The 11,349-nt window shown below is 37.9% G+C and overlaps 1 protein-coding gene across 1 annotated transcript; it reads right to left on the bottom strand.

Annotated features, from left to right (window-relative positions):
- Positions 1 to 412: 412 nt before the first annotated feature.
- Positions 413 to 10,784, bottom strand: LOC311282582 (putative E3 ubiquitin-protein ligase HERC4). The gene is made up of 24 exons (XM_084396404.1): positions 10,428 to 10,784; positions 10,069 to 10,189; positions 9,907 to 9,983; positions 9,573 to 9,794; positions 9,332 to 9,423; positions 8,070 to 8,200; positions 7,806 to 7,933; positions 7,631 to 7,701; positions 7,437 to 7,546; positions 7,155 to 7,214; positions 6,952 to 7,057; positions 6,681 to 6,870; positions 6,437 to 6,600; positions 6,264 to 6,338; positions 5,633 to 5,722; positions 5,462 to 5,545; positions 5,271 to 5,372; positions 5,002 to 5,142; positions 2,754 to 2,920; positions 2,545 to 2,605; positions 1,865 to 1,935; positions 1,528 to 1,711; positions 1,329 to 1,431; positions 413 to 1,128 (listed from the first exon to the last, which is right to left on the bottom strand). Exons 1-24 carry the CDS (start codon positions 10,636 to 10,638, stop codon positions 917 to 919), a joined length of 2,973 nt encoding a protein of 990 aa, XP_084252530.1. The 5' UTR covers positions 10,639 to 10,784; the 3' UTR covers positions 413 to 916.
- Positions 10,785 to 11,349: the final 565 nt, after the last annotated feature.

Here is an 11,349-nt window from a genome sequence, read left to right as displayed (position 1 = left end):
AATGTACACGAAATGGAAAACTAACAAATAAGGTGGAAAAGAGACAATATATTCCCCTGATAATAGCCTACATATAATATACTAATATATATTTATTAGATTTTGGCAGGGTATTTATTTACTATTTTGTGGAAATGCTTCTGTTAGTTTTACTTATGCTAGTTATATTCTCTTAAACTATGTCATATTGGATGAGGACTGGATTTTCCATCTACTTTTTTCATTTTGCCCTAGTCGTAGATGTTCTTTATAAGGATTTTATATTTAAAGAATTCGTTTATTATACTTTTTTTTATTTTGTATAGAGTCCAACATTTAGCTTGGTCCTTTTTATTTTATTTTAAGCCAGACCAGGCAAGAAACAAATCTGTGTTGGAAAATGTTTAATATTTCATTGCTATAATCTTGGTTTGTAAAAATAAACAAACATTTTATTATTAAGACATGTTTATTTTAATCAAGTTTATAAATACAACACGTTACATAGCATTTGGAAAAGAAACCAATCTGGTGTCAAAGCACTGTAAACAGAAACGTCTTGCCAATAGAAATCTTTATCTATTTGTGGATATAAATGTAAACTTTGTTATAAAAAAACTCCACCAAACAAGAAAGACAAGAAACATTAACACCGCTATTTTCCACATATTAGACATACAATTAAGAGTGAATGTGTGCATATATTAAAATAAAAATATTATTTGCAAATAGTTCAAGTTGATTACAATAAATTGTAGTGCTTTTAGAGTTCTTATTTTTTTTTATTCCCTTATATCCTTTTAAATACTTTAAATACCCCCCTAAACATGGTTTGGTCCACCAGTGTTCAAGACATTGCTAATGCTTTGTTCAAAGATCAAGTATCAAGTTATTAGATCTGTGACTTGCGTCCACGGATGATCTCAGAACTCCAGTCTTATTCTTCCCAGAACCCCCTCTTGTGGTTGATGGCTTCAATGACTTTAGCCCTGAGTGTTTCCTTGTCCTGATAAACGGGAAGATCTAACAGAGCATGGCAGGTAAGGGCTTCTGGTAGATGATCCTGAGTAAAGTTGTACCGAGTTCTCACTCTCATCTTCACTGCACTCATACCCAGAATAGGCACTTTCTCAAACCCTGTTATGAACACTTCAGAGAGGAAAACAGGGGAGAGATTTATTTGAAAGCACTCTGAATGTGTTCTGGCAAACAAGACAAAGTCACAATCTGAAAAGCATTGGAGCAGCCAGAGTAGATGCAAAAAAATTAAGTTTGATTTCTTAAACTCATTTTGACTAATTACTAGACAAAACCACACCACCATTCAGGATAATCACTAGTGAACTTACATAGAAAGCCCTTCTTCTCATTTGGTGTCAGTTCATCAAACACCTCCCAGAAGGAGATGATGGTTGGATGCTCAGCATAAAATGATCCTTCATATGTTGTGTTCTAATGATCAAAATATATATGTAGTCAGGATTTACTTGTTCACAATGTCAAGAGCATAGTAGTTTTGACTTTTGTTTGACGTGCGTTATCGCGGACCTTTTTGAGGATGTCCCAGTCATATTCCTCATTGCCCACCAGAACTCCTCTCAGCTCCTCTGGCTCAAACATCTCCACCAAGCATCGGTCACACGCACTGAAGAAGCCTCTCTTGAATTCTTCAAACACTTCCTCTACTGATTTATTCAGGATATAATCCACATACTTGTCCACAAATTCTGTTCTGTTGCAGAAATTAGATTTTAAAAAAATGCATCTTAACCAAAATTATCGAATATTATCCTATGTCCAAGATTAAGCAAAAATAATATGATCATGTTTTAGTGACAGGGTATCTCAGTAAAATTAGATTTCTTTATAAAACTATAACCCTGACCTGTTATTATTTGTGACAACTTTTCCTGGCTCAGCTGGATCCAGTTCGACATCTTTTCCATCCCATGTGATCTTACGTAGAAAGATAAAAAAAATAAAAAAAAATAATAATGGGTCTCATTTACTAACCTTGTGTGCAGACCTTTTTTTGGTGCAAAATCTGCATACAATATTTTTAATTTTCAAATTATATTCAAAATGTATTAAAAATGTGTTTTTATTATAAACATGTTAAGATGAAATTTCATAGATAATTAATCCTAAATATATTTCATCATAAAAGAGAAATAAATTGTCGAGTTATAGCTCTAACTGCGAGGTTCCTCTGCATAAAAATGCAGATACGTTTATGTACAGCTGTTTAATGAGAGTTCTGTAATCTGGGTGTGTGTAAAAGGTGTTTCTTGTGTTTGAACTGAATTTTTATGTTTTATGTTTTTTTGAACTGGTTTCTGACTCCAGAGCAAGAGCACATCTTAATAAATCATTAGCCTTTAGAGTGCAGAAAGTCCTTATATGGAGATGGTTATGCAAAATATGTATAAACTCACATGTGGTGTGAATTAGGTGAACATTTTCTCCTGTGGGTATACATTTTAATAATCCACACAATTATTAGTGAATGAGACCTGATGTCTTTAAAAGCTACATTACAGCAACGCAAGAATCAAACAAACTAACCGTGAATAACAGTTCCATTTCCCTCACGTCGTCGCTGTAGTCCAGGATGTACCGCAAACTCCTGAGAATATCATGTTTCAGATTCATTAAACAATGTTACTCAAAGATAGATAGCAGCACATACATGGAACATGGAAGTACATTTTAGCAGTCATTATACAAAAATATACCAAGAGAATCAAGGTAACATTGATTGCAAAAACACTCACTTGCCAAGAACCGGACTGAACTCTATCAAGTCTTCAAGACATGGTTTGACATTGAGAAGCTTCTTGAACAAAGCTAAAGGAAAAGGCAGATTCACTACAGAGTTGTTGTTGAAGGCCAAGCCACACAGAATCCCAAACAAGAAGTACTTCTCCTTCTCCACGCTGAGCTGGAGTGGGGTAATAAGATGTTAAAGACAAAGAGAACAATAATAAAAAAATGTAAATAAATGGGAAAACACAAAAGACACATTAGGTATCTTAGTACTTTCCATTGTTTTCTATGTAAACAATCTAAATGTACATGTTTGACGCTTGCGCTCATGTCTTTTGTAGAGTCTAGCACATGACAGCATTTTAAAACTGTGCTCAAGTCAAAAGAAATTCAACGTAAAAAAAAAAGAAAAAAAAAAAAGTCTTGAGACCTTGGTCCCCCCCTTAAGCCAGTCTCACACTGTACGATTTTGGCTATGATTTGACCGTCTTTTAGACAAAATCTTTTTTGTCTAGGCCAAAGACTTTGATCATTAGACATGTTCACTGGCAGACAGCTGTTTAATGACTATTGCAATCAAATTTTACCTCAAAATTCTGACAAATCCTCACAGTCCTCAGTCAGTGTGACTTCTACGAAATCAAAAACCAATAGGAGAGCAGAACCTGATGACACAATTTATGAGACAACAAACCACCACTTGCTCTACACACACACACACACGTCTTCGTTGTTTTTTGTGTGTGTTTTTTTTTCAGTTTCCTTTTCAAGAGAAACCATGATCCAAATGAACTAGCTACCATTTCTATCCCGCATGTAAATGCAGCTCATGTCACCGAAAGTGTCACAGATTGATGATGTAAACCTCCGGAAGAATCTTGTTACACCCTTCAATTAAGTCACTAGTATTGGTAACAGGAGTGTGCAAGTAATTAATGTGTATAAACTCCATGAACACAGATGTAAGATGCAAACAGTGTCTTTTGTTTTTTTGCACTCCAATTAATAAACATTGCTTCAAATTTCTCCCTGTGTTGTCTCATTCTTTGAAGTTCAAACACAAAAAAAGTCCATACCTTGCAGATACAGTGCACAGATTGTCCATAGTCCATATTGTTGCATGGATTAAGCATGGCTAAGCACCATTAAAAGGATACTCCACTTTTTTTGGAAATAGGCTCATTTTACAACTCCCCCAGAGTTAAGCAGTTGAGTTTTACCGTTTTCGAAATCCATTCAGCCGATCTCTGGGTCTGGCGGTACCAATTTTAGCATAGCTTAGCATTGATCATTGAATCGGACAGGACCATTAGCATCTCTCTCAAAAAAATGACCAAAGAGTTTCGATATTTTTCCTATTTAAAACTTGACTCTTCTGTAGTTACATCGTGTACTAAGACCGACGGAAAATGAAAAGTTGCAATTTTCTAGGCTGATATGGCTAGGAACTATACTCTCATTCCTGCGTAATAATCAAGAAACTTTGCTGCCGTACCATGAGTGCAGCAGGAGTAATGATATGACGCAGCGCCTGAGAGTATAGTTCCTAGCCATATCAGCCTAGAAAATCGCGACTTTACATTTTCCGTCGGTCTTAGTACACGATGTAACTACAGAAGAGTCAAGTTTTGAGAGAGATGCTAATGGTCCTGTCCGATTCAATGATCTATGCTAAGCTATGCTAAAAGTGGTACTGCCAGACCCGGAGATCGGCTGAATGGATTAGAAAACGGTAAAACTCAACTCTTTAACTCTGGGGGAGTTGTAAAATGAGCCTATTTCCAGTATCCCTTTAAGCTCTGTCCAACACATTACAATCCATTAAGCACAGTCAGCATGTTCTTGCAAGATATTGCACATAGTGCATAGTTTAGCATGGTCAAAAACTGTGTGCTTCACTACTACCAATTCACCTGTTTTCTAATTACCCGTGTGCTCCTAATATACCATTGTCAGAATGCCACCCAGTGGACAAATATATAATTGCATCAAAATGGCTCCTACAAGTCTTCTTCTGTGTCTATTTTTAACACGTCTTTCTTGACTGCTGTACAGTCTAACATTAATGACAACTGAGATCCCACAGTGTGAAACAACTGGGACCATGTTCGTACAGTCTGACCAGCAACAGTCATAAAGGACTGTTATAAATCGTACAGTGTGCACCCCGGCTTTAGGTATGTAACTTGACTTAACTAAACTTGGTTACCACTATTGACATCTTTAGCATGACCTCATGAAAAGTCTTTGCCTTACCTTTGTGGGGAACCAGCTCAGAGTTTTGTTGTCGTTCTCCTTGAGCAGCTGAGATTGTGGCGCACAAAGCTCTTTAAACACGTTGAGAAAAAAGTCTCTCTTGTTCACATCTGTTTTTCTCAAATCCTCTGTGTAAAACACCTGTTAGATAACCAAAAGAATTCATTCATACTGAAGCTCGTAACAGTTTGTATAATAAAACTGCACACAAAAAATAACCTGTTGTATCCTATGTTACTGAATAAAAATATCGCTTTTGTTTTCCTTACCGCCAGCCAATATCCTCTGAGATGTTGCTTGCTGGCTGTTCTCAGCTGAGAGAAACAATCCTCCAGCAGAGCTGTGCGTCTCAGGGTCAGCGGAAGACAACCCTGCAATTAAAGCATTTCATTCTGTGATTAAAAAGAACATGAACACAAAAGTAATTCCCAGGATTTTTTTTAGGGCAAGACAAAATTACCTTCAATACTCTGTTCTTCATATAGCTACATTTGGCCTCCAGGTTAAAGATGCATGGAAGTGATATGAGATTTTTTAAGAGTGTCTGTAATAAAATAAATAGTAACATCATTCTTACTTGATCTGAAACGTGCATACATATCAGATATGGCCAAAAGACTTTGGAGCTCACATTATAGTAGTTTTGCTGTGCCACCAATGCCTGGATTTGTCCAGTCAAGGTAAACCACATGTTATTAGCATCTTCATTGATGGTTTGCAGCTGTTGATTTGGGGAAAACAAAATGATCTTTTCTTTTTTTTTTTTATATAGTGGGAATTAATGGTGGATCAAAATATTACAACCAATACAGAAATGATCAGCAGATAACCATGGGTAAGAGGAGTAGTAGTGGCCTCTTGTGTTACTTCTAAAATCTAACAAATTTTTTTTTTATATATATATAAATTGAGTCATTTCAGACATTTTTGTAAAATAAATACAGTGATTGCTGACATATTTACTGTTACCTATATATTAAAAAGATATACCATAAATCAGAGGTGTCCAATCCGTCACTGTCCTTCAGAGTTTAGCTCCAATCCCAGTTAAACACAACTGAAACAAGGTGTTCAAGGTCTTCAGGATGACTAGAATCTTCTAAGCAGGAATGTTGGGACAAGTTGGAGCTAAACTCTGCAGGACATTGGCCCTCCAAGAGTAGGATTGGACACCCCTGCAGTAGATGATACAGTAACATCATCGCGCCATTGAAAGCCCATATAGGTTGACCAGTAGATTTGCAAAATGTTTTTGTTCTCACCACATCTAGGAGACCATTGACCTCATGAACGATGAAATCACTCTTTGTGATGTCTCTGTGGCCACTGCGGCAGACCTTTCCAACAGAAACACTGTTATTGAAACTACTATCAAAATAATCTGGTTAAATGTTTACTTTTTACCTAATTTTGATCTAATGTTTAATAAAGGCACCTGATTGACCATCTGAAGGATCCGCACATATTTTAGTAGGTGTTTCTCTATGCCAGAGTTCAACTTGACAACAGAAATCCTGACAATTAACATAGCAGACTCTTTTTGAAATAAGTCCACCAAGTTTTTGAGCATATCATCAGGGAGTTTGGACCAGTACATCTCTGAGAATACAACATGCACATAAAATTACAAATAGAACAAGGACAACAACACAAAGGATGTAAATGTCCTCCAGCTTTACCTAACACCTTGCGAGCAGCCGGATTCAGATCAAGGATTTTGGAAGCCATTGCTTTAGTAAGCTCAGTTCTTTGTTGTTCCTGGAGTCCTCTGATGAGCTCAGGGAGGAGAAGGTAAAGTCTCAGAGCTTCCACACCAGCTGGATTTGGATTCAGAGACGGCAGCAGTGTCTGTTGAACTACCTTCACCACCTGAGGTATGAAAAAACAGCAACTGCATCTCACTGTTTAAAATGTAATGAACATTTTTGTAAATGCTGGATTTACCATTACCTCTGAGATCAACCTTTCATTGTTTGATAACTTTGCAAAGGATGCTTTAACCAGATCAAAATCCAACCCACAATGCTCCTCAGACATCTGATAATGTTCATCACAACTACAAAGACAGACACTTGCATTAACATCGAAGTCATTTTAGGCTCAAAAAGGAGGAACTACTACATAAGACTGCCTAATTCAGATTAGGATATTACCTTGTTTTGAGGAAACTTCCACTCAGAGAGGCAGCCGAGGAGAACACTTTGTTTATGTCCCTGTAAACAACACAACTATACTTTAAATAAATTTTTTTATAATCTATTGATATTAATTCCTGTCTAAAATGCATCACCTCGTTGGTACATTTTTCTTGATTTAATTATGTTAAGAAAGACTATTTCATGGACCTACAGTAGTTTACATAAACTCAGGAGCCTTTAGCATTAGTATCTCAATCGTTAAAAAGCACTGTCGGTTAAAACGACTTAAACACTCACTTCTTTATCACTTTCCATGAGTCACTTCCAGTCACCCATCTGTCAATCTTTCTCTCATCTAATGTCAAAATCCCTCTGCTTGGATTTGGTTTAGACTCATTCCCAGGTTCCTACAATGTACATAAAAAAAACATTTGTAATCACAGTGGAGCAATAATTTAATTATTAAACAATTTGTGAATGAAAACTCTAACCTTGAAAAACAAGGCAAAGGAATGATTCTCCCCAGCGATGAGTTTTTCAATCATGTATGCATGATCACATACTGTGTGCAACAAACATTTAGTTTAATTTAGACTTCTGAGCAACATCATGAGAACAAAAGTATTCATAAGGAAATAGCCTATTGCTAAATGATGATTTAATTACCAGTTGAGAGATCCACAGGGAAAGGCACAGACTGCTTGATCATTTCTCCATTTCCCAGCTTCCCTTGCATCCCACATCCAAATGAATAGATCAGCTTTGACGATTCGACTGATACGAGTGTGTGACGTCTTTATTCAAGAACGAAACAAATGCCTAATCATTGAGCTGATCTCAAACGTTAGACATGATAACCATGTGAGGAAATAGAAATAATTCTGCACTACTGCACTGAAACACTGATTGCTTATGAAAAGTCTAGTTTACCTCCCACATGTGACCTGTGACACTTTAGATCCCCAAAGTTCAGCAACCACCCGCGGATGATGTTCGTCTTCAAATGAGTTGTGCCCAAGCTGGCCAAAACCTCCTGATCCAAATGTGAATACTGTGCCGCCCTGTAACATAAACTATTCACTACATTTTCTGTCCAATTTGTTGTATGCTAAATATGTTATTATTTATAATCTGGATATTTAAAGGGGTCATATAATGGTACATGCACTTTTACAAGTTGATTGTACTGAAATGTGTGTTGGCAGTGCCTGTAGCCCTGTACACAACCATCATAAAATGATAAAAATCCATCCAGTGGTTTTTTTTTTTATCTTCTTATATGTTTTCCCCTCTCTCAAATCAACCGTTCGATTTTGTGATGTCATAAAATCGACGCCCCTCCTACGATTGTTGACTGACAGCAGCGTTTCAACACAGACCGCCCTCGCTCGTGAGCTGTCAATCATAGTCCGCGCGGACCGGCGCGGTCATTGTTGATACGCTGAAGCACTGTCTATGAGCAGAATGGCGTCTAAGCGATTGTGGTGTTCTGTTCTTGGGTGTAATAACGAACACAGCAGTCATGTTGATGTTCCTAAATCCGAACCACTGAAGACGCAGTGGCTGAGTTTGTTTTCGAAGGGAATATTCCCCACGATCAACGTCAATGCTTTCATGTTTGCGCGAATCATTTCACACACCAGACTGCTTTACAAACGAGGGTCAGTATAAAGCTGGTTTTGCTAAGAAGCTGCTCCTGAAAAAAGGATCGGTACCAACTATTCGTGTTCCTGCTGCACCTCCAGAAGAAGAAGTGAGTGTAACGTTTTATTAACCTTTATATTAATATTTATATTAATCTTTGCAAATCGCTTGCTGCACGCTTCACGATGAATGCGGCTGTTTACACTCAGGGTACATTACGGCATGTTTTCTATGTACGACGTTCTCAATATAATTCATAATCCCACATTTATAATGAACAACGCGTTATGGTTATTGTGTTACGGTGTATGCACAGAACAGAGGGGCGGGGTGAGCAAAGCTCATTATCATTTAAAGACACATGCACTTAAACGGCGTGCTGAAAACAGAGCTGTTTTTGACCAGGTAAAATGAGTGTTTTCTTACAATACTAATGAGAATTTTTAATTAAAGTATATTACAAACTTTTAATTTAGACCCTAAAGAATCATATTAGCCTGTACAAAAATGGCATTATATGACCCCTTTAAAATATTACAAAACACTACCTTTGATAAAGTGGCAGTGTGTTCCCCTCCACATGAGATGGACACAGTTTTCTTTCGGTTCAGACTATTTACAACCGTTGGGACGAGTCTGTCTGTGGTGGAAAAACAGTAAATTCATCACTTCCAATGCTTTCATATGGATTTGACCCAGTATTGCACAAATGCAGTACAATTATATGTGCTTTTATACTTGCGTTTATACTTTTATTACTGATTTAGTTACATGATGAAACATTCAGACCTGTAGTGTCTCCGAGGCCCAGCTGTCCTGCCGAGTTCTTTCCCCATCCGAACACGACTCCAGAGAGAGACAACACAAAGCTGTGGTCTCCTCCAGCGCTGATCTGAGCCAGTGGGATCCCACACAGACTCTTCACAGGTTGAGCTGACAGAGAGCTGGGCTGTTCTTTCTCCAAACCCAGCTGACCGTGAGTGTTATCACCCCATACGAACAGCTGACCATCTGAAAGACCAACAACAGCTCTGCATATCTACACTCAAATGCCAATAACTTTATGTCAATCATAAGATTTCAGAAGATTAAAACAGATGTTAGATGAAATGGTTGTGAATACCCTTGGTTAGTGCCATTGAATGCTGGTCTCCACACGCGATCTGAATCACCTGCCTGTTTTCCAGACCTTTAAGAGGACTGCAGAGAAAAGACAATCTGTCAGATACAGTAAATATTTGTTAATATCATTCATGGTCATTTGTTATGGCTACATTAAACATACCTGCACACAATAGATCTGTCCATAGTAAGAACTCTTCCTCCATCAGCAAGAAGAACCGCACCAGCTCCTCCACAGACAATCGATATGAATATGGTTTTGTCATTCTTTAACTGTGGTTGCTCTGGAGTAAATAATATATTTTTATCAGTTCAACTTCTGTTCAGACAGTAAGCATACATACAGACGCTTAAATAATTATAATTTCATTACTAAATCACACATATTATACAGTTACTCATAGACTACTATCAAATATGAATATATATGAAAATAAAAGATTCAAGACTTTCATCTGTTAAGTATAATATAATGATGTCAACTGTCTTTATGAATAAAAAACGGTGTCATGTAAATCATACTTAGTTTTCCATCGTGATCACAGTTTTCACCGCGCAATCTCAGGACCGAGACCTTCCCATTCCGGATAAATCCAACAAAACTCCTTCCAGCTGACATGTCCTGAACTGCTGATTTCGGACACACGGATCGTATTCCATAATTGCCATGTTTGACTTCAGGCTGTGAGAGACCGAAGCCCTCTCTGACCTGCGCTCCCCAGTAGCACAACATGTTCACAGCTGATGGATGAAACCTTCAGACTCCAGCAGCGTCTTATGCATCCGTGGACAGAAGAACACGCTCTCGTTAAATACAGCCTAAATCGAAAACGAGAGTGAAACTGCTGGACTGTTAAGCAAGTTCTCGACTATTTAGCGAGTTCCAACTTCCCACGAAACGAAAGTTGTTTGTTGTTATTCTTCCGCGTGACCGCGTCAGAGTCAGAGACGAATTCATTGATGATGATCGGAAAACGAAAGCAAAATCTAGGTGAAGCTCCTCCACACCCATAGGCGTAATTTGCAGGTGGGACATGTCCCCACCATTTTTTTGCCAGGGTCGATCGCGTCCGCGTCCCCACCACTTTTGAAACATCTCGCGGCACGGATGTACCAATAGCCTACAAATAAATAAAACATCTCCAGTTAACTCTAGCAGAGCATTCATTTCGTTCGTCTGTTAAATAAGAGGCGATCTAGCGGCTAAAATGTGTGTGTGTTTTTTTTTTTAAATCAAGTGATCCCCTACTGGAGAAGTGTGCTGCCGATGTGATCAGTGGCGCGGATACAGTGTTCTTTTGAGGCTCGCGCACAGTCTTCACACGGACGCGCGCTTCAATCCGTTGTGGAGAGACTATTCGTTCCGATGAAATCACAAAACAAACTGCACACAAACGTGCCCCTGCTTGATATACAACCACTGATAAACATAATACTTCTTAGA

This window comes from Rutilus rutilus, assembly GCF_951802725.1.
Source record: "Rutilus rutilus genome assembly, chromosome: 2".
In the NCBI taxonomy this organism is placed as follows: Eukaryota; Metazoa; Chordata; class Actinopteri; order Cypriniformes; family Leuciscidae; genus Rutilus; species Rutilus rutilus.
This window is presented reverse-complemented; position numbering and strand designations above follow the sequence as displayed.

Bases quoted from the DNA above. Each gene is read 5' to 3' on its own strand.
- LOC311282582 (XM_084396404.1), bottom strand. From the start codon at position 10,638: ATGTTGTGCTACTGGGGAGCGCAGGTCAGAGAGGGCTTCGGTCTCTCA. The intron at 7,215-7,436 runs GTGAGTGTTTAA...TGTTGTTTACAG, and splicing joins TCATGGAAAGTGATAAAGAA to GGACATAAACAAAGTGTTCT. The intron at 5,143-5,270 runs GTAAGGAAAACA...GTTATCTAACAG, and splicing joins TCAGAGGATATTGGCTGGCG to GTGTTTTACACAGAGGATTT.